The 22,978-nt window shown below is 51.6% G+C and overlaps 1 protein-coding gene across 4 annotated transcripts; it reads left to right on the plus strand.

Annotated features, from left to right (window-relative positions):
* The first annotated feature begins 841 nt into the window (after positions 1-841).
* On the plus strand, positions 842-22,978 carry LOC122239175. Of its 4 annotated transcripts, none has more exons than XM_042987651.1 (5): positions 842-1,099; positions 2,265-2,397; positions 20,688-20,765; positions 21,132-21,507; positions 22,367-22,978. In XM_042987651.1, exons 2-5 carry the CDS (start codon positions 2,280-2,282, stop codon positions 22,434-22,436), a joined length of 642 nt encoding a protein of 213 aa, XP_042843585.1. In that variant the 5' UTR covers positions 842-1,099; positions 2,265-2,279; the 3' UTR covers positions 22,437-22,978. The 4 variants fall into 4 exon arrangements, 3 of the variants coding, with proteins under 3 accessions (XP_042843585.1, XP_042843586.1, XP_042843588.1); XM_042987652.1 differs by having other exon boundaries at positions 842-1,029; XM_042987654.1 differs by lacking the exons at positions 842-1,099; positions 2,265-2,397 and adding an exon at positions 19,918-20,060.

The following is a 22,978-nucleotide window of genomic DNA, read 5'->3' on the forward strand; positions in this document are numbered from 1 at the left end:
AGAGAAAAGTAAGAAACTCTCCCAGACGTACGCACCAAATCTAGAAGGTCAGAGACGATCGAAATGTAAGCTCCAGAAAGATGTATTAGCACAGGGAGAATCCTACTCAAAAATGAGAGAAAATTTCCCCAGCTTAAGGGAAACGCTGGCCTTGAAAGTAAAAGGCCCCACATGGGGCGGCTGGATGGCTCAGTCAGTCAAGTGTCCGACTTCGGCTCAGGTCATGACCTTGCGGTTCGTGGGTTCGAGCCCCGTGTCGGGCTCTGTGCTGGCAGCTCAGAGCCTGGAGGCTGCTTCCGATTCTGTGTCTCCCTCTCTCTGCCCCTAACCCACTCGCACTCTATCTCTGTCTCTCTCAAAAATAAATAAACATTTAAAAGAAAATTTTTTTAATACGAAAAGACCCCAGAAAGTGCTGGATGCTGGAGAAATGACCCACAGCCAGACACGTCTCTGAGAGGTGTCAGATCATTAGAATGAAGCAGTGACTCTAAAACTCCTACAGTCCAAAGAAAGAAAAGCAGGTGACTTAAAATGAAATAAAAGTTCAACAAGATCCTCATCCGTGATCCCAGGTGACCTATGACAATAGAACTGTTCTTTTTTTTTTTAAGATTGTTTTTAAGAGATCTCTTCACCCAGCCTGAAGCCCGAACCCACAACCCCGAGATCAATAATCACTCGCTCCATCGGCTCAACCCGCCAGGCGCCCTGAACACCCCCGTTCTTTTGATGGACCAGTGCCTTCAGGAGTTCAAGCAGCTGATTGGTCGGAGGAAATGAGAGTCACAAAACAGTAGGTCCCACCCAGCAGAGCGGGGAGGGCCTGTCCCCTGGGCCACTCATGCCCCAGACCTGGAAACCCGCAGTGCAGAGGGCAACAGGCTGGCTGCAATCGGGCGGTCTCACGTCCCGTCCACGGGTGTCTATGGCGCACGTACGACAGAGAGGCAGAGGACGCGATGAGGACACAGACGCCGTCCCCGCTCTCATGGAGCCCACCATCTAGCCCAAAGGACACAAGCTACGGTCAGCCCCAGGCTGTCTTCCAGATGCACAGTGTAGCTGTCCCCGGCCTCCACCCCGGCTGCAGCTCCTTGTGAGTTGGGTGAAGCCACAGGTCACTCGGTTGCTCAGCTGCTGGCAGTCCAGTAGGAAAAGGGGGTCCGGGAGCGACACTCCGCTCCGTCCCGCCGCCCGTCCTGCTTTCCAAACCAGGTTGTTAGCTTGTGTCCTTCAGCGCCCCCCGCTTCTCTGAAGGGCAGCCGCAGGCGAGACGTCAGTGCCCCCCTTCAGTCTGGACCCCTGTGGACCGGCCCGGGCGCAAGTCCCCCCAGAGCGTGGCCTGTGGCTGCCCTCTTCTCCGAGGCAGACTTCCCCTCATTTGTGCACCCTTTTGGGTTTTCGATCAGAATAGAACGGAGGTCTGGTAATATGGAGAATATGTACATGCATATTTTTATAGACATGCGATAAAACTGCCGTTTCACCCAGAATTAGAATGCGCTGAGAGATTAAAAAGAGAAGGAAGGAAAATTGGAAGTTAATTGCTGCTTTACGGCAGAGTAAGGAACGGAGAATCGCGTTACGATCCGTCCTCCCTGAATTACAAAATAAACGGGATAAAACTTCGTTATTTTCTCTACGCAGACTCAACTGTGGCATTGAGAGGCTCTGGTAATTAAATTTGATTGGAGCCAGATTTATAAAACAGACTGTGAGCTGTTGGGGACAAGGCCTCTGTACTGTTCACCTTCCTCTTTGCGTAAATGCTGCCTAGTTGATGCCTTGATCTGGTATGTGTAACGGAATTTGGAAATAATTGCCTACGGGATGATCAAAATGGGATTTTACTTCTCTTGATGATTCTAAGATTTGTCTAAGTAAATCACAGCTGAGCAAAAAGCACGTACGTAGCTGGTAAGGGATAGCGTCGTACAGCAGGATTTGGTTTTAAAATTTTTTAACGTTTATTCGTTTTTGAGAGACAGAGACAGACAGACCGTGAGCAGGGGAGGGGCAGAGAGAGACGGAGCCACAGAATCCGAAGCAGGCTCCAGGCTCTGAGCCGTCAGCACAGAGCCCGACGTGGGGCTCGAACCCACGAACCGTGAGATCATGACCTGAGCTGAAGTCAGATGGTTAACCGACTGAGCCACCCAGGCACCCCAGGATTTATATTTAAGCACTAGAGATAATATTTTTGTTAGGGCTCTTACAAAATTAGTCATAAAAAAGCTGTTTCCCTCTCGATGAACCGCAAGGCCACCGCTCCGTGGATGTGTGAAAAGTGGTGCATTCACCTGCTGGGTTTCGGAAGGATCTCCTCCATCAAGGCAGACAGACGGGCGCAGCACGGGAGAAGCCGGAGGCTGCTCCCATCGTCCAAAACAGCAGGTAGGGAGCAGGAAGCAGCTTTCTGGGGCGGCAGGAGGGAGCACGGACCGGAAGGAAAGAAGGGGACAAATCCAGGTTGACAGAGTCCGTGTCAAGACAGGGTGGGAGCAAAGGGGAAGGTAGTGTGCTCAGGGTGGCAGCTTGGGGAAAGAGAAAGGGGAATAGAAGCGAGGGGAGAAGTGCACACGTGGAGAGGGGCATCCGCGGACGAAGCTGGCCGAGGGGAGGCTGCAGCAAAAGTCACTCCCCAGTCCGGGTCGGAGCACAGGGAAAGACGGAGGAACGGGTATGTGGGGAGGGGCCTGGACACTCAGCTCCCTGTTTCCGCTTCAAGTATCCCTTGACACAGGGACAGTGTCCTAAACATCATCATCCACGTAGCAGGTGCCAATAAACGTCCTGCACAGAACAGAACAAGACCGATCATTCCAAAACTGGCATTTAACTGAGCAGCTACTATGGGCCACGCCCTCTGCCGGGCACCCGGCGCATGTCACTTCGCTGAATCCGTAACCACTAGCGTGTGTGAGAGAGGTTATCTATCCTTCTGTCATGGATGGGAAAAATAACCCTGAAGGAGATTAGGCCATTTTCTTCACGGCCCTACATAGAGGGGTGTTGCTGCATCTAGAAAGTCCTCGTGCCAACAAGGACAAAAGCAGGAGACTCGCACGGCGCTCTCAGAGTCCGAAAACGACCGGACGCATCTTCTCTCCTTTGGTTTCGCCGCTTACCTAGTGGAACAAGCAGGTCATCTATTAATACCCCGGTGGGAAAAGAATGAGCAAAACTGGGTTGAAAATTAACTGAAAGTCACATCGCCTGGGACACGGGCCAGGACCGGGGCCGCAGCCAGATCTCCCGAGGCCCTGACCGACGACCTTCCAAACGCCGTGAGGGTGACGGGCGAGAGCTGGGGTCCGTTCGTGAATGGAAGTGGGGTGGGGGGGCGGTTCTCAGAGGAGCAGAGGTGAATAGGGTGAAAACGTACATCTTCCCTTTTCATCTTGTATTAGGTGACGTCCCCCTGGGCGTTGGAGCAAATCAACTCCCCCATCTCTGCAGAATAACGAAGAGATTATTATAACAACTGTATAATATATATATATATATACACACATACATATATTATATTATATATTATATATTAGATAACATATTATATATTATATATTATAATATACACACATATATATATTATATTATGTGTTATATATATTATATATTATAATATTATAAGTATATATATAAGTAGCGTATATGTAACGCTTCTATTGCTGCACCTTGTATGAACATAGTATTGGTGACGAACATGTGGGGTGTGTGAGTCACAGAGGCCGTCGCTTTGACGGAGGCCAGCTGTCCGCCGAGAGGAAGGCACTCTGGCTGAACAGCCTCAGTTTCCAGGGCACCCTCTGCCCGCCCCGGAAGCGCCAGGCTCCCCACCCCCCTCCCCCGTACTTCTGGGCCTCGGGGCTCTCCTGCTTGACCTTCAGCGCGACAACGGGTTCAAAGTCGCCAGCAGGCAGACGACCGCTGGGCGGTTTCCTTCTGCTCACTCCTCCCGGGCTCCTCAGAAACCAGTGCCTCCCGCGGTGGTTTCCCCAGGCCACCTGAGACTGCGTTCCCAAGGCCAGGGTCGCCGACGAGGAGAGCCACGGGGCTCCCCCGTGCACCTGACAGCCGTGACCTGGGCGTCCGTTACCACCTGCTGGGCTGCAGCCCGCTGAAGGGGATGCGCGTCCCTACCCCTTCCTTTAAGCTCCACATGGTCCCCTTGCCCCGGGGCCCAACCAACCCCTCTCTCCCATTTCTTCGGGCAGGAGGTGTTTCGTTCTAGACACCACACCTCGGAACTGATCCAAGTCACCCCCAATGAAAAGGGCGGCCGCAGATATGATCCCCTTGGTGCCTAGACCCAGACCCTTCGGTCCCCGAAGCTCCTTGGGGTTCCCTGTGGGGCAGCCCAGGGGCTGAGGATGTGATATGAGGAGGCTCCTCCTTTGCCTGCTGTCCCTGGGTTTTTTGGGTGACAGGCCGAGCCCATTCATGTGTCTCTGGATCTGCTCTTTAAGCTCCCTCCCTCTGGGGCTCCCCTTTGCCTCGTCGCAGGATCCCTGCAGTCAGCCTCCTGCCCGGTCCCTGCTGCCCCATATCTGGCACCTGCAGCGCCCAGAAGCCAGCAAGAGAACCCGGATGGAGGCCGGCAGGGCTCCCATGTGCAAAGAGCCATTCGCCCTGCAGTTAATCAGCTCATTCACCAGCCCCGTCTAGAAACATATGCCGATGCCTTCGCTCCGCCAGCTCCCTTGCTGGACCGTGGGGCCAAGATGACTCATGGTCTCTCGTCCCAGACCTCATCCCAGGGGATTTTCCTACCGGGAGTGTCTGGGTCCATTCCAGCACAATCCCTTTGCGGAAACAGTGCGCTGGGCACCAGTCAGAGATCGACATTTTAGTGGATTTTCTCTCCCGGAGGTATGGGTGGAGGAGATCTGAAATCAACCCCCTTCAAACCAAATGGCCTTGGATTCTGCCCGTTCAAGTTTCTTCATGAATCACGGGCCCTCCTCAACCCTTGGCACGGATCTCAGGAGGCACGTTCTGCTCCCCGCTGAGGGGTTGCCAGGAAGGAAGGGGAGGTGAACTCGTATCTCCCGCCCCGAAAGCGTCTACACAGCCCGGTGGCCGTTCTGGTTCCCCACCCTGCAGAGACCTGGGTCAAAGGTCGGTGTCACACCCGAGTACGGACACCCTGCCACTGTGCCTGGAAGCTGTCCCATCAGCCTCGGAAACGTCTCCTCTCCCACGTCATAGTGAGGTTCACGGCAGGTGCGGGGCCCTGTTTTCCAGATCAGGCCCCTCTCCCACCTCTCTTCTCCTGGGCACGGGTGTCGCTCTAAGGTCAGCTATTCTGAGCCTCTGGCAGAGCACCTGCCACTGGGGCCAGTCCTGCTGGGCAACCGGGAGTGGGGGATGGGCAGCGGGTCCAAATGCCTCCAATGAGAAGCCTCAGGTCCCGCTTCGCCGATGTCTCTCCCAAGGCCGAGGACCCTTAGTCTCACCTTAGGGGCAGGGTTTCCTCCTCTTCCTTGCATGCCCCCTGTTCTCTGCCTCCTGTCCAGCTGTTTTTCCAGCCTGTGCAGCTGCCGTCTGTCCAACCCAACTGCTTTTGCGGGACCGGACATGTTTCTTTCTTTGCCTTCTCTTCCCTCGTGGCAGCAGGCCAAGCCACAGAAGCCAGCAGCAGTCGCCGGCTACTCCAGCCGGGGTCACTGCCCGGGACCTTTCCTCCTCCGCCACCTCAGGGACAAGCTCTGCCATTTCAGCTTCTGTCTCATCTTCAAGGCTCCCATTGGAACCGCCTGGGGCTCTTGTGTTAATTTTGCCCAGTGGAGAACAAATCCTTCTCTGCGAGGCAAGCTCGAAGACTTGGATGGGGAGAGGGGGTCTGCGTAAGGAAAAAACACGGTCTCTGTTTCCCATTCAGTTGCTTTCTCCCTTAGGGTTTTCTACCGGCTTCTCCAATGGCCCCACGGGTTTGGCTTGTTGACCTGGAGGGGGACCCCCTCCCCAGCCCCCCACTGGCCTTCCCTGGACCTGGTGGGATTCTTTGTTTGAAGGGTCCGGCCAAGAGTATCTTTCCCCTCCCGCTGATGGAAATCGTGAGCTTTCTGGATCCCTGCCTTGTCTGTAACCTAAGGAATTCTCATCCAGGAGCAATTTTTACACACACGGCGTGCGTGCACGCACACACACACGCACGCACACGCCAGCAAGGAACATTTGGCAATGTCTGGAGACAGTCTCGGGTGTCGCACAGGGTGGGGGGATGCTACTGTCTTGTCCTGGGAGGGAATGCCACTAAACATCCCACAGAGCCCAGGCGGCCTCCTCAACAAAGACGGCCTGTCCCGAGATGTCAGTGGTGGCCAGTTTGAGTGTCCTCGCCCTAAGGACTTCGATGTCAAGGGATCTATAAGGTTCTCTGCAGCCTAGCAGTCTGCGAGACCCTATTAGCCTCTCTCCTTACCCCTCCTGATTTCAAGCTCTCAGTCTCAAGTGCTTGGGGTTGATTATCCAGTCAAGTGTGTAATTTCAGACAGACTCAGAATAGTAATACCTAAGGAAAAAATTTGCATTCACCTTACAGAAAAAGATAACTCCTTTATACACATTGTGGCATATGTTGTGTGTTTTGTATTTGGACGGCACCTGTCAATTCAATTTGTGTTTTTTGTTTTTTGTTTTTAGTCTCTCCAGTTGTATTATAGAACTTGCTGGGGGCATTTCGTTTTTCAAACATTTGTGGACTGCTGGGTGAAGAAGTCCCGAGCAGCTTAGAAAAAAACGTCTTTACCAAACCTCCATAATACAGTTATATCTCCACGGAGGAACATGTGATTTTCTTTAGTACTATAGTTCAAGTAGAGGAAATATTGACCTCTTTAAAGGTAAGGCATTTTACATCAGCAAATGTATTCAAGGAACGAAAATGAACCTTATCTCCCCGTGAAGGCTTTTACAAGATTTCCCGATAGAGAGGTGCTCTCCTCTCCCCTTGACGACGCAGCTGGTTATCTACAGACTTGAAAGTAATCAAATTGCCTTTCTCTACACCTTTGCCTCTCCACTCGAAATCCTTGAATCCAGATTAACCTCTGGAGCGAAGTCAGATAATCGACATCTGAAAACTTGGAAGTCAGAAGCCAATTCCTCAGCCAAACGCAGGGCCCACGGAGCCCAAAGGGAAGAAGAGGTCAGGAAAGCGTGCGTGTGTGAGCGTGATGGCCTTGTACGCGAGTGTGGGTGTGTCAGGAGGGTGGGTGGCCACAGGAAGTGGGGGGATCCATCGGGAGGGGAAGGAAGGGGAAAGGAAATAAGCCGGAAGGGAAAGACAATGGCGAAAGAGGAGCTGTGACCAGCCGGTGGACAGAAAGGCAGAGGAGGGGGTGGAGGAAGAGAGAGGGCAGCACAGGGGAGCGGGGTGAGGGGCCCGGAAGACGTGTGGCACGAGCAATTCCACACTCTTGACTTCTGCAAAGCAAAACTTTAAATAAGAAAAGCTATGAATCTCTTCCTTGCAAGTTTCTTGATCCCCGAGTGCGGGACCGATGGGCAAGCCAGAAAGGTGGAGACACGGGGAGCAGGGCGCGAGGGCCGCAAAAGCGCATTGTTGGGCCCAAGCGCGTCCTCCTTGCAGCAGGGTTAGGACCCTGGCCCCCAGCAGCAGGGCCCCTCCGGGTTGTGTCTGAGGAGCCCCACCCCCTTGCCTCCCCCCATCCCCATGAACTGCTGGGTTCCTTGGGTGCTCACATTGAGGTCAGATCCCTCAGCCCCCAAGAACTTCTTCCTATGGGGCTCCCATGCCGCCATCTTGCCCACCCCCAAACACGCCCTGACTCTCAGCTCCTTTGCCCCGCTTGTTCGCCCCAGGCTTTTTCTCCAAGACACTCGGTCTCCGCCTCCCCAGGCACCAGCCACCACGGGGTTCTCTTTCCCTCCTGGAATGGGAGACGCTAGGGGCCCATAAAACCCTCTTCCCTCTGGTTTCTGATTCTTCGTGGCACATCACCATCTGAGGAGTCTCCTTTGGGCCACAGAATCCCCGTCACAGTAAACCCCCGAGAAGAGGTTCCTGCGACAGACCCCAGGCAGTTCAGTCGATCCTATGGCTTCCTTCACCCCGGGCGCCCAGCCCTTCCCGCTTCTCTCCCCTCTCTGCCGCTTACCTTGCAGCCAGCCAGCAACCAGCTCTTTAAGAGCTCGTCTTTGATCGCACCTGCCCATGCCATACTCCTTAGTCCCAGATTTTTGTCCTCCCCCCCCCTTTTTCCACAGTAAAAGTTTATAATGAGAATACAGGTGCGAAAGTACTTAACCAGCATAAATTGGGGGAGAGTCGTGTCACACGGTGGGCCCGTCTGGGCCTTTTTTGGCAAAAAGCTGGTCCCCGTGCACGGGCCACTGAGGAACTGGCTGTGCTTATTCTTAGACTCGTGGTGAAATTCATTGCTGCACTCGTTTATTTATTCTCGCATCAGCATCACAGGTATAGACTAACGGTCAAAAGCTACGCAGCCTGCTGTTGCTTGACCACACGCTCGTAAGAGACCTGAGAAGGCCCTTGCAGAAAGCCTCCTCACTGACCCACTTCTAGTCCGTGCGGCTCTGCCCCATCGTCCTGGGGGCCCAGCCCCTTCCCAGGGCCCTCCCTGGCACAGTCTCTGTCCAAACGCTTACTGATGTGCAGTCCTGGGAGACGGGCACGCGCGTGTCCCTTCCAGAGGCTACTTGGCACGAGCAGTAAAGGTAGCTGATCGCCTCCAGCTACCACATTCTGGGGATCTATGGCAACATTCCTGCCGAGGCCCCGGGCTGTCCTGGGCCAGTGTCACGGAGGTGCTACAGCCTTGTTATTCCCACCCGACGCGAGACCCCTCTGATAGGAATCTTTGCTACGCCACTCTCCAGCGGTCTCCTTCCTTCTTCCCCCACCTCTGCAGGGGTCAAGTCAGCATTGGGGTCTCCAGGCTGCCCACTGAGCCTGCTCCCTCTCTCCTTCATCCTTCACAGGACTTTCCCTCAGTAAATATCTCGCCCGTCTAATTCCGTCTTACTAACCGCTTCTTAGAGGGTCCAAACTAACACAGTGACTACCGGGAGTGACCCAAGGAGGCAGACAAGAAGATGGGGTCTTGGGGCTGGATGATGCACGCCCAGGCTGGCACGGAGGACCCCATCTCCGGGGACGTGTGGACGCAGGACTAGCTCAGGGTGGCTGCCTAACTGGTAACGATTTCGCGGGTGGTAATCTGAGAAAATGTCTCAGTGGGGGGTGCTTTCTAGATGTTACGGTGGCTTTTAGAAGCCCACAGAACGAGATGGCCCATGCTTAGCATGCTGAACGACGGGGATATGCCTGAGTTGCTTTGGTGAACAGTAGAGGAAGGGAGACAGAATCCTCAGGGAGGTGGGTGTGCTGGAGGAGACATAGTATACAAGGAGAAAGGCCCACCCGAGGAGTGGGTTCCATCGGAAGGCCCGGTGGGCCCACGATTCACCGAGCTCACCAGGAATAAGTTGACAGCAGAGGCACCAACAGGAAATGATCGCTGGTGGCTCTTCTCCATGGCCCGAGCTGACCACAGGTGAGGCGCTCACAGAGCTGGTCTCGTTAAAGGAGATTTGTATGATGGAGGCCCAAAAGAACAGAGGCCAGTGGTAGTGCCTCCCAGGATGCCAGAGTTACGGCAATCCGCAAGGCCAAAGGGGCCTTGACCCACAGGGAGCTGTGGAGCTGGCTCACAGGGCATCGCACCCTGAGGAGCAGAACAGATCAGCAGCCAATGATGGGCCTGCCAGACATCTACAATCAACAGAAGGCAAGAACGAAAGAGTAAGAGGTCGCCAGAGATCACCCAAATAAAAAAGTCATGATCATTCTTCCAGTTCCGAGACCGGAACCGACTTTCAGACCCAGAACCCAAGGACTGGAGAAGGGACCTTGCACACCACGGCTAGTATGTATTGTAATGATCCCTTCAGTCCTCCCCCAAAGACCTATGAGCAATACTCCAGTCACCGTTCACGGGCCAAGGGGGAATGCCCACACCTTGCAAGTGATGGTGGACACAGGATTTGAGTTGTCACTGATACTTGGACGCCGGAAGCTTCATCAGGACCTCACTGTTATGGTATGGGCTCACAGGGACCATGTAACCAGTGGAACTCTGGCTGAAGTCCACCTTAAAGCTGGTCTGCTGAACAGTGGACACATGTGGTGGTCATTTTCCCAGTCCCGGAGATCACAGTTGGGACCAATATACTTGTCAGTGTGAGTCACCTGTATTAGTCTCCTATTGCTGCTGTAACAAATTGCCACCAAAAAAATAGCTTAAAATGACAAAAGTGCATTATGTTATAGTTCCGGAGGTCAGCTGTCCAAAACAGGTCTCACTGGGCCAAAATCAAGATGTCGGCAGTGCTGTGCTGCTTCTGAAGTCTCTGGAAAAGAATCCATTCCCTTGCCCTTTTTAGCTCCCGGAAACCACCCACATTCCTTGGCCTACGACTCCTTCCTCATCCTCAAAGCCAGAAGGTGCATCCCTCCAGCCTCCCCTCGGTCCCCGCCCCTCCTTCTCTAACTCTTCTGCCTCCTACTTTCCTCATAAAGACCCTTATGATTATATTGGGTCCACCCAGAAAGTCTAGGATAGTCTCCCCTCCTCAGGGGTCTGAACTCAGTCACATCTGCAAAGTCCCTTTTGCCTTGTAAGGTAACATCATCTTAAATTCTGGGGATTAAGATATGAACATCTTCAAGGAACCACCTTTCTGCCTGGCATCCCCCAACCCTGAGTCCCTAGCCTGTAGAGCGAGTGTTGTCATGGTGAAGAGGGTCAAGTAGAACCCTCTGAAATTGTTCCCTTAGCAGTTCATCAAAAACAGTACTGGATCCAGGGACAATTCCAGGGATCTCAGGGCAACAGGGTTGGAGACCCTATCATATCTAGGTTTAATTCACCAGCACGGACCTTCCAAAACCTAAATAGATCCTAGGTAACAACTATAGACTCCCACAAGCTCAATGAAGTACTAACCTTGGTTGCATCTGCCCTGCAGATTGAGGCATTATTGCTAGAACAAATTAATAAAGCTTTGGGTCCAAGGTATGCTGTCATTGATTTGGCAAATTCATTATTTTCTATTCCAACCAGAAACAAACATCCCAAACAGTTTGCATTCCCAAGGATCAGACAACAGTGTTAATTTACAGTTTGCCTCGGGGCCATGTTAACTCTCCTGCTCTCTATTGCCATGTAGTCTTAAGAGAGCTGAAGAACCTGGGCGTCCCACGGAACACCACCCTGGTCCATTACATTGATGACACCACGCTGATCAGACAAACGGATGATCAAAACGGATCAAAAAGGACGAACAAAACGGGTGGGTACTCTGGAGCCTTAGTAAGAGCCTTGCAATCCCAGGGTGGGAGACAAATCCTATAAAGATTCAGGTACCTGCTCTTTTGATAAATTTTTCGGAGTCAAGATGCCAAGGAAATACTGGGATTTTACCTCCAAAGTAAAAGACAGATTGCTACATCTTATATTAGCCACCTAAAGAAGGAAGGTAGACCTTTTGGGGTGCCACATCTAGGGACACTGCTCTGGTCCACATACTGGTTGACACAGAAGGTCACAGCATCAAGGGCAACTCAGAGCAGAAAAGAGCTTTGGGCGGTCCTGCCATGCGGGCCAATCTGGCAGACCGTATGATGTTGGACGTGTCTGGGATAGCAGAAGGCGCAGCGTGGGGTTCATTGCAAAGGCCCATTAGAAAAATCATAGGCAGGTCTCAGGGGTACTGGACTTTCGAGAAAAGCTCACGATGTATAATTGGACCCTGGTAGAGAAAGAGTGCTTGATTACGGAACATCAGGTGAACATGTGTCCATAGCTGTCCGTTAACGAGCTGGGTTCTCCAAGTCATAAAATCAGACGCGCTCAGCAGTAGTTCAATGGTAGTTGAAAATGACCGACCCAAGACTGCGCCTGACAGGACCAAGGGGCGCGAGACAGGTGCATGAGTGGGGAGCCCAGGTGCCCAAGTCCCCCACCACAATTTTCTCAGCTCATAGGGGACCCATATGACCAACTGAAGGGGGAGAAAAGGTCTAAGCTTGGTTCACTGCTGGGTCAGCTTGGCGTGGGGACACAAGCTGAAAATGGACAGCTGCCACATGAGAGCCACATGCAGGGGTGGTCCTGAAAGGCAAGGTAGAGGGGGCAGTGGCCAAGAGGAAAACATCCAAACTCCTGAGCAGGGGCCAGCGGTCCGTCTTGCCGCCACAGGACCCAAAAGGAGGAGGGTCGGAAGGTTGAAGCCCAAGAAGTCTTGGCAGAGAGGCACGTAGTAGATGAACATGGAAATGGGCAAAATACGTGGTGATTTTTTATCACCCAGGAGTGCCCACCAGAGAGCGTCCACCATGGAAGAGGTGGCCAGCAACCAGCTAGACAAAACGACTGGGCCAGTTGGCTCTAGCCAGCCTTCATCATCGGCCACCTCAAAACTGACACAGTGGGTAATGGAATGGAGCGGCGGAGGCTCTTCATGGACCCATCTGCCTGGACTCCCACTGACCATGGCCGGTCTCGTCGTGGCCACCTCTGAATGTCCAACCCGCGTCAACAGAGCTCAGCACTAAGCGTAGGGACAGACACTCTTCCTTGAGGAGACCAACAGGACGCAGTGGCAAGGTGACTATTTTGAACCCTTCTGTCCTCAAAGGGTCGGCTACTCATCCTCTCTCTGGGCTTCAGGGTCCCATTTCCTGTCACAGACCAGTCCTCAGCTCAGATGGATCTATTTTTTTTAATGTTTATTTATTTATTTGGGGGGGGGGGCAGAGAGAGAGAGAAAGAGAGGGACCCTGAGCGGGAGAGGGCCAGAGAGAGGGTCCCAACTAGGACCCACGCTCAGTGTGGAGCCCAACACGGGGCTTGATCTCACGACTGTAGATCTCCACCTGAGATCGATCAAGAGTCGGACGTGTAACCTACTGAGCCACCCAGGCGCCCCCCGGGCTCAGCTGTTGAAATAGTTCTGCTATTTTTGCAACATTTACCGCCCCCCCTTCGTCTTTTATCTTTTGTTCAAGATGACACTAAGCACAGCTAATAAAGTTTGGTTTCCCCACCACGCGGACGGGTCTGGCCAGCGAGAGGTGGTCCCTGAGTGAAAAGGCAAAGGCTCAGTAGGAAAGTGACTCTTTGTGGTCCCCTCGGCCCTTCCCCTGGGCCTCACCCCTCTCTTCATGCAAGGATTACAGAAAAGCAGCCTGGGGGGTTGAGAAGCCAGCTCGGGACCCTGAGGCACCAATCACATAACTTGGTGGAAATAGCTGTAACCCCTGGTTATGTCTCTGAGCCCCCAGACCAGCCCGGACCTGCCTACTCTGGGGCCATCCGTACGTAAATCCAAACTCTGCTTCAGCTGCTATGGGAGTCTTAGAGGCTGAATTCCGTCCCCTGAAACAACATGTATTGTGGTCCTAACTCCCAGTGTCTCAGAATGTGACCTTATTCCGAGACAGGGTCTTTACAGAGGTCAAGTTAAAATGAGGTCATCAGGGTGGGCCCTAGTCCAGTATGACTGGTGTCCTTATAAAAGGGGGAAATTTGAGTGCAGAGACACACGGAGAGGGAAGACGATGGCAAGAACCGCGGGAGAAGACAGCCGTCCATCTGCGAGGACAGAGGCCCGGAACCGGTCCTCCCTCCCAGCCGTCAGAAGGAGCCAGACCTGACTTCTCGCCTCCAGAATCGGGAGACGGCACGTTCCTCTTATGTAAGGCCCTCAGCCTGAGGTCCTTTGTCCACCCGGGCAAAGGGATACAGGAGGGTTTTGTGTTATTTGAAACTGGACGTGTCCCCGAGGACGCGGCCAGACAGCCTCCGGCTCCGCCCCTCCCCCGCATCACCCCACAGGTGACCTCCACAGTCATCTGATATGATCCAGCGTTTGGAAAACTCTCCCTGGTCCGGGTGGCTGTTCAATGAGCTGCACACGTAGCCACTACATTGTATTCAGACTTAAAGAGCCATCGAGAACCTCGGGACAACCAGGGAGATTCTCAGAGGCCTTAGCAGGAGGCAGGGGCTTGCTTCCTTCCTCTCACGTGGGGGCATCCCCTTTTTTTTTTTTTTTTTAGTTTATTTACTTATTTGAGAGTGAGAGTTGGGAGGGGAGGAGAGATAGGGAGAGAGAGAGAATCCTAAGCAGGTTCCATGTTGCCGGCATGCAGCCCAATGCGTGGCTCGAACTCACGAAACCATGAGATCCCGATCTGAGTCTAAACGAAGGGTCGGACGCTTAACCGACTGAGCCACGCAGGCCCCTGGGGGCATCCCGTTCTTAACGGCTCAAACTGCCTGTGGTTGAGCGGACTGCCTGTGGCTGTGACAGCCCGTGGCCGTGACTGCCCGTGGCCGTGACTGCCAGTGGCCGTGACGCTATCAGAACCTGATTTGATAAGCGGCCCAGGGGGATGTGTTTCTTCATCCTTCCCATCCCGTGCGCCAAAACCCTGCAGACTTTTCTATTTCAAGAAGCTCCTAAGTTTGACTGATTACCTCTGGAGGTTGGTTTGGATGCAATTCCAACCATTAAGGAAGGATTAATTGGGTTGCCCTGGAAGGGACTTCGTTCTGGTTTCCAAATTCAATATGTGGCCGAGTTCTACCGAGAACTCGCACTCCTGGCCTACCCACTCGTAGTGAGCTAGCTGGCAGGGCCCGGCCTTACCAAGCAGAGGGCAAGGTATTGTGGCAGTAAATCCGAAATCCCATGCCTCCCAGCATGTCCTCCGTCCCCAACTTCTCATAAATTTGTGAGGGAAATGTAAGGTGGTTTTTCTCCCTAAAAGGGAAATATGGATTGGAGGTTTTCATTCATTTTGATCTTGGCTTCGGAGCGGGGTTCGGAATCCGACTGGCACGCCGTCCTAGCTGTGTATTAATGAAGACTGAGCTCTTGAAATTAAACTTTTATGACAATAACACACTGATGTACAAGCTCCTACAAGAGAAGATCTAAAATACTGCTACTAATAATGCATAGATCTTAAAAGCTTCCTGGTAACAACTGTCGGTCTTTGATATTTAATTAACCCCAGCCAGATCCAGTATAACACAGGCTGTTTAGCAAGTCCTAATAGTTACTAATAAAATAGTCATGTGTTTATTTATTCCTTCCCGTCATTTAGATGCAGTTAGCAATGCTTTTTTGTTCTCGGTTATCACATGTCCTGAGTCTGGGGGTCAGATGTGCTCCCATTAGATGCACAGCATGGCTTACTGGGCTTTGGTGGATAAACCCACTTACAGGTTACCTTGTGAGTGGTCCTTACCCTGACACACGTCAGGGTCTACACCAAGCCTATCCATCGTGCAGCGTTTGGGGAACGCGTTCAACGTGTCTGCCTCTTGTTCCCAACATCTTGTATTTCGGGGCTACCTGGTTTTGCTCTTCCTTGTAATTATTGTTTGCTGATTATTTGCGTCTCCTACGCTTTGGCATTTAATCTTCCTTCTCATCTTCGAATTCTCTTCTAAAGTGTCACTATTATCTTTCCCCCGGCTTCCACAGCTTAGCTGTCGTCAGAAAACTTTCGGGCCAATTTTTAGAATCTACACTTGCACGCTTGTTAAAAATCTTCAGCCTTCGACTGCGTAAATCAATGCTCAGAAACACAAGATTTGTATTAAAAAAAAAAAAAAAAAAAAAAGCACTCTGGGGCACCTGCGTGGCTCAGTCAGTTAAGCGTCCGACTTTGGCTCAAGTCGTGATCTCACGGTCCGTGAGCTAGAGCCCCGCGTCAGGCTCTGTGCTGACAGCTGGGAGCCTGGAACCTGCTTCCCATTCTGTGTCTCCCTCTCTGCCCCTCCCCTACTTGTGCTCTGTCTCTCTCTCTCTTTCATAAATAAATAGCCATTAAAAATTAAAAGAAAAAACACACTCTGATTCTCTGTAGTGATTTTAGAATAGGTGGCAAATGTTTAACCTGAAATGTGGAATTTCTGAACTTAATTTAAAAAAAAAAAAAGTGAAGCAAGTGAACCCTCAGAAAACACACAAACAGAATGTTTGCCTGTCACTCATTAGGATCAGTATATGTATAAATCGACAATGGAGATTTTCAGATAATCTAATTGTATACTCATTGGTTGGAACAATTATGTAAACGCCACACTCAGAAGAAAGCTAGGAAACATTTTCAAGCTACACACGCGCACACGCGCACGCAACTTTGAATGAAAAATGCAAGCACTTTGGGTCTCATTCTTGACACTCACCTGTTTATAAGACTGTCTGGCTGTCTTAGCTTTGCTTCCAAATGCATAATTTGCCCCTTGGAAATGGGCTTTATAATGTACATAATCAAGATAAACCTAAAGCACATTGTTTCAAGTTGTGTACAAACCACGTCCCCGTCTTCCTCTTGAAGAGCAGCTCTTTCCTTATTTGAAGTTCACCCACAACGCACTCAGCCATTCCCTGGGGTTTTTCCTCGAGCTCGCGCGAGAGCCCGGGAGGTGAGCCTCGGAAGGTTTGATTATCACTCAGAATATTACTGGGCACAGGCACAAAAGCTTCTTTTTCCTGGACTGGCTTTTTTTCCTATCTACCCTCCCCTGGTGGGAAAAAATTCTGTGATGGACAAAAATGTATAAAAAAAAAAAAAAAAAAAAGAGGGACATGACTTCGAATAGCCCGGTTCATAGAGACAGAAAGTAGGAGAGTGGTCACCAGGAGCGGGGGAGGGAAGCGATACGGAGTTTCCATGTGGGCAGGTGACAAAGTTCTGGCGATGATGGTGGCGGTGGTCGCACAACACTGTGAATGTACTTAACGCCACTGCCTCGTACGCTAAAAAATGGTTAAAATGTAAGTTTGGTGCTGTGCATATTTTAACACAGTCGTTTTGTTAAACAGGGGGACATGTTAGTAAAATAACACCTAGACATTATGCTCTGAGACAGTGTCAGAAGGTTTGGCTGTCTTGTCGACGCTGCTCTCTGTAGACTCAGACACGCTCTCCTAGAGTGCCGCACAAGTGTGCCTCCCACCAGTAGGGGGTATTAGAGCTGCAAGGACTTCAGGCTTCTGCACCGTGGAGGAAACAACCAACAGATCTAAAAGATGACCTACCGAATGGGAGAAGATGTTTGCCAATGACGTATCCGACCAAGGACTGGAATCCAAAATATATAAAGAACTTACAAAACTCAACACCCCAAACGCCAACAATCTCATTTAAAAATGGGCAGAAGACAGGAAGAGACACTTCTCCACAGAAGACATCCAGATGGCCAACAGACACACGAAAAGATGCTCAACATCGCTCGTCATCGGGGAAATACAAATCAAAACCACGATGAACTATACAACCTCACCCATGTCAGCATGGCTAAAATCAACGACACGGGAAACAACAGATGTCAGTGGGGACGTGGAGAAAGGGGAACCCTCTTGCACTGCTGCTGGGAGTGCAAACTGGTGCAGCCGCTCTGGAAAGCAGTGTGGAGGGTCCTCGAAAAGTTAAAAATAGAACTACCCTATGATCCAGTAATCGCACTACTGGGTATTTACCCAAAGTATACAAAAACGCTAATTCGAAGGGATACATGCACCCTCACGTTCACAGCAGCACCATCTATAATAGTCAAACCATGGAAGCAGCCCAAGGGTCCACTGACTGATGATTTGGTATATCTGTATCTGTATTTACATCTACATCATCTATATCATCTATACCTATATCCATAGATATAGATATAGATGTAGATCTCTAATGGAATATTACAAAGCCATCAAAAAGAATGAAATCTTGCCATTTGCAATGACATAGACGGAGCTAGAGTACAATGCTAAGTGAAATAAACCAGTCAGAGAAAGACAAATACCATACGATTTCACTCATATGTGGAATTTAAGAAACAAATGAGCAAAGGGGAAAAAAAAAAAAAAAAACAGAGAGAGACACAAACCAAGAAACAGACTCTTGACTAGAGAACACATTTCTGGCTACCGGAGGGAAAGGGGGGCGGGGAATGGGTGAAATAGGGGGCGGGGACTAAGGAGGGCACCCGTTGTGATCAGCACCAGGTGACCCACGATGTGTCGAATCGCTGTCTGTGAACTAACTGAAATTAAAATAAAAGGAACGAATAAGTAAGTAAAAGTTAGTCATTGAGAAAAGAACAAGAACCGTGAGGACTTCGCATCCCTCCTCTAGGATGGGGTGGAAGCCCTTGTGGGAGGGCGGCTCTGTAGGGAATGTCAAGAGGATCGTGGCAGAGAAGGAAGAGGGAGGAGCCCAGGACGGCGGAGGGAAATCTGCACACCCACCTGAGGTGGTCTCTGTACGAAGTGAAGGAGACTCCATGAGAAAATTCGAGAAGTGCCCAACATCCACACCCCCGTGCTCCCTGCAGCATCGTTCACAACAGTCAAGACGTGGAAACGACCTGAGTGTCCATCCTCGGATGGAAGGATAAAGAAAATGTAGTGCAGGCGTATACAATGGGATATCATTCAGCCTCATAAAAGAAGGAAATCCCGTCATTGGCAACGGAATGGATGGGCCCGGGGGACATCGTGCTGAGTGAAATAAGCCGGACGCGGATGGACGAATACTGCACGGTCTCACTTACATGTGCAATCTGAAACAGACTTCTAGAAGCAGAGAGGAGAATCGTAATTAGGGGGACGGGAGGGGGTCACCTGGGTGGCTCAGTGAAGTGTCCGACTTTGGCTCAGGTCCTGATCTTGTGGTTCATGAGTTCGAACCCCACCTTGGGCTCTGTGCTGACAGTGCAGAGCCTACTTGGGATTCTGTATCTCCCTCTCTCTCTCTCTCCGTCCCTCCCCTGCTCATTCTCTCTCTCTCTCTCTCTCTCTCTCTCCTCTCTCTTTCCCTAAAAAATAAATTAACAAGCCAACAAACAAATAAATAAGTAAACGTTTTTTAAAAAAGAAGTAGATGGATCTCTCTCTCCTCTCTCTCTCTCTTCCTCTGAAAAATAAATAAAATAAATAAATAAATAAATAAATAAGAAAACATTTTAAAAAAAAAGAAGTAGGGGGAGGGAGAGATGGGTAGGGGATGGTCAAGTGGTAGAGAAATTCAGTTATTCAAGATAAGTAAGTTCTGGAGGTCTGCTATACAGCACGCTGTCTATAGCTAACACTACCATTCTGTAAGAGGTTAGATTTTCTATCATGTTCTCACCGATAATAATAATAATAATAGAGGCAGGAGGAAACTTTGGGAGGTGATGGATATGTTTATGGTCTTAATGGTGGTGACAGTTTCACAGGCATATACTTATCCCCAAACTCATTGAAGGAAACACATTAAATGTGTATATAAAAATGCCTATAAATCCGTACGTTAAATATGTACTGCGTTTTATGTCCATCAGACCTCAGTAGAGTGGTTTCCAAAAAATGTGCTCAACGGCCTCTTCTGGACTTGCAGTCTATTTGTGATTTCCAGCCTCTGCCCTACTCATCCCCAACAGGGCCTGAGGTGTTCGGACCCCGGACGTGGGCCGTCCTGACCACCTCGCCAGCTGGCCCGTGGCCAGACCGCAGGACGGAGCCTCTCCAAGGTGGGCTGGGGGGGGGTCCAGTCCTCCCCAAATCTGGCCACGCGCCCCCAGCAAGAGTCACGGTCCGTGCCGGCGCTGACTTGGAAACGGGCCGGTGGTGCAACCGGGCCGGCGAGAAAGTGAAGGGATGGAGAGCGGGTGCCCCTGCTCTGAGTCAGTGGAGCTAAGGGTGAGCGTGCCCAAAGCACAACACTTCCTGAAAAGCCAGAGCCCTCGAGAGGGGTACCATGGAAGTGAGAAGATGTGGGCTGTCGTGGTCAGTATCTTCACCTCTGACGGGCAGGTCGTCAGGCAGGAGAGAAATCTGACTCGATCCGTAAAGCGAAAGCTGCCGGGTGACGTTTTGGCTGTCGGCTCCAGGCAAGGACCAGCTTTGTCCCACGTGGACCTGCCCAAAGGCACAAGAGGGATGCCCTTCCTCGGCCCCAGAACTCATCAAAGACATGGTGGGTGGAGGAGACGACGTCAGCATCCGCAGAGGTACCGTTGGAACCAGATTACGTTGACGCTCCTTCTTGCACAAGATTCTGCTAAGCCCTGAAGCCCTTCGTCTCTTTCCCCTGCCCTCCCGACCCAGCTGCGGTCTCCCTGGCCTGGGACCCTCCCCGCCTCAGTCCTGGGCCCCTGATCTCTCTTTCCAGTCCTGGCTATGACCAGCGCGGTCGTGTTCCTAAAACAGCGTGTTCCTTAGGGAGCTGCTCTGTTCCAAGGCCCATTCCCAACCACGTCCAACGAGAACGCCTCTCTCCACCTTTGAAATCCTTGACAACCTCTCTCCCTGCGCACTGACTTCATAAACCTACTCGGGTAGACCTTCCTTTCCTCTGCCTCACCTGACTTCCACTGGGATCTTTGTTTTTCCCCATAATGCATTTCGTGGAGCACCTGGGTGGCCCAGTCGGTTAAGCAGCCAACTTCAGCTCAGGTCATGATCTCACGGTTCGTGCGTTCAGGTCCCACATGGGGCTCTGTGCTGACAGCTCAGAGCCTGGATCCTGTTTAGGATTCTGTCTCTCTCTCTCTCTCTCTGTCCCTCCCCTGCTCACTCTCTCTCTCAAAAATAAATAACCATTTTTTAAAAAAAGTTTAAAATAACGCATTTCCTAGGCAGAGGGAACGAATGGTCCAGGCAAAGGCACAAATCTGCGGAAACACAAGAGGTGTTCATGAAACAGAAAAGCAAAGGTATTTGCTCCCAAACCCTACGACCCGCCATCCAGTCACCCCTCAAACAGGTGACTCTATTTTTAAATAGAGTCACCTCTATTTATTTTTAAATATTTTTAATATTTAATATTTTTAAATATTTGCTCCTCTATTTTTAAATAACGGTGACCGAGCCATGGAGATGTCAAGTCCCCACATCACCCTGCCCGTCCTCCCTCCCCAGGAGTCCCCTCTGCCACCACACTGTCAATTCTATGAGGTGGAAACATGTGACACTGCCATTGTGGTGGCTCCAAAACGTCCCACGTCAGAGATGTCACATGACGGCCTAACACCTTGGCGGGGTCCTTTCAACCCTCTCCTCCTCTCCTCTCATTATCCCAGATGCTCTGCCTGCTCTCACCCTGAGCCATCTGCCTCCAGGACCGGGGCCCCCCGCCCGTCCTGGCGCCGGCCCAGGCCAGGAGGCTCCCGGCTACCAAAACACAGCATGGAATCTGCGTCCCCGGGATGCCTGCCACACGCACCCCGGAGCTCTCCACCAAGCCTTCCGGGCCCTCCGCGATCCACGTCTCAGCCGCGTTTGCACAGTTACCTTCCACAGCCCAGCTCAGCTGGACCCGTCTCCGGAAGGGGCCCTGGAGCTCACCCAGCCCGGTGGCCCACGCGAGGCTTCGCCGCAGAATCCCGGGGCCTTTGACTCCGTGAATCCAGCTCTACACATTCATTCATACGTGGGGTTTTTTGATTCATACTACAGGTGCGATAGTACCTCTGAAGTTTTCCCCTTAATCATACATCCTGGTTTAACATCCGTACAGACAAGGAGGGCTGCCTTCTTTTTCACAGGATCCTGCAGAGTTGTCTAAGGCACGCACGTACATCTTTAACTAACCACCCTCTACTGAGCGATGGAGGGAGTTTGTTAAACTGCAGGTTCCCAGGCTCCCCCTCAGGGGTTGATTTCCGAGGGTAGATCCAGGAAATGTTATCTCATGCAACTTTTCCAGGTCCCTCTCATGGGGGCATCTCAGGGGACAAGGCAGTTTACAAAGCAGGAAACGTGGGTGAATGAGTGAGCCCACCCGGGGGGTACCCTGTACCGCCTGGGTGGCTGTGAGAAGTAACCCCACCTATCAGAGTCCTGAGAGGTTCTCAGGGGTATAGCTTTCTCGCAGTGCACTGTTGTTGAAGTGCCTCCTGAGTTATTACTGAAGGAATGTTAAGCCACGGCCACCGTGGTCTTAATGAGAGATGGGTTTTACTGGACTCTAAATCCATAGGTGGGAAGGTTAGATATTTTCAGTAAGCAATATGTTAAATGTCCTCATAATGCATTAGAGTCCCTTCTGGCTGTTCCGTAAAAGCAGCTGTTTTCCGTGTATCCGCACCAGGTGCGGTTAGAAGGATCTTGGTTTCCAGACATCTCTAGTCCCCCCTTCACCAGTGACTCCCTGTCGGGCAAGGCACTTAAGCTCCGTTTCTTGGGCTGTAAAATCAGGATAATACTGATATCCCCATTATCGTCCCCATTTCATAGATGATAAAACTGAGGCACGGAGAAAGCTCAGCAATTTTCCCCAGTGACCCAGCTAGTAACCTTCTCCATCATTCTCCAGGGGCGACCAGTCTTCAACAGTTAATTTCACGTCTGTGTCATCTTTATTTCTGCCTAACAAGTCGCCCTAAAACTTAGACACTCGGCAGCTGGGCGTCTCTGCCCAGGTCTCCGCAAGGTTGCAGTCGACACGCCGGCCGGGGCTGCGGTCTCATCCGAAGATCCAGCCTAGGGCGTGTCCGCTCATTCTCCTTGTCGGCAGGTCACAATCCTTACGGGCCACTGGGCTGAGCCCCTCAGTTCCTGGCAGCCAGAGACCCCCCTGCCCCATCTCTGGCCCCCGGGGCCTCTCACACAGCTGGTCGGACGGACACAGAAGCCACAGCCTCTTTATGACCTCACTTCAGAAGCAACATCCCGTCCCGTGTGCACGTCCTGTTCATTGGAAGCAAGTCACCACGTGCAAGCCCCCCTCAAGAGGAGGGGCCTCCCAGGGCCTGACCACCAGGAGGCGGGATGAACCCGCTCCAAGGCCGCCCATCGTATCAGCCTCTGAAACTGTTCTACGCATCCGGCACTTGGCTGGTGCGAAAAGCCTGTCTTCTGCGTTTCGCCTGTACAGACACCAACGGGACCTCTGTGTTTGCTATGACGCGTAGAATTCCACTGTGTG

The sequence above is a fragment of the Panthera tigris genome, chromosome B3, assembly GCF_018350195.1.
Source record: "Panthera tigris isolate Pti1 chromosome B3, P.tigris_Pti1_mat1.1, whole genome shotgun sequence".
Lineage (NCBI taxonomy): Eukaryota > Metazoa > Chordata > Mammalia > Carnivora > Felidae > Panthera > Panthera tigris.

Bases quoted from the DNA above. Each gene is read 5' to 3' on its own strand.
- LOC122239175 (XM_042987651.1), top strand. From the start codon at position 2,280: ATGTGTGAAAAGTGGTGCATTCACCTGCTGGGTTTCGGAAGGATCTCC. The intron at 20,766-21,131 runs GTATTTGCTCCC...TCATTATCCCAG, and splicing joins CATGAAACAGAAAAGCAAAG to ATGCTCTGCCTGCTCTCACC. The intron at 21,508-22,366 runs GTGCGATAGTAC...ATCATTCTCCAG, and splicing joins TTTTTTGATTCATACTACAG to GGGCGACCAGTCTTCAACAG.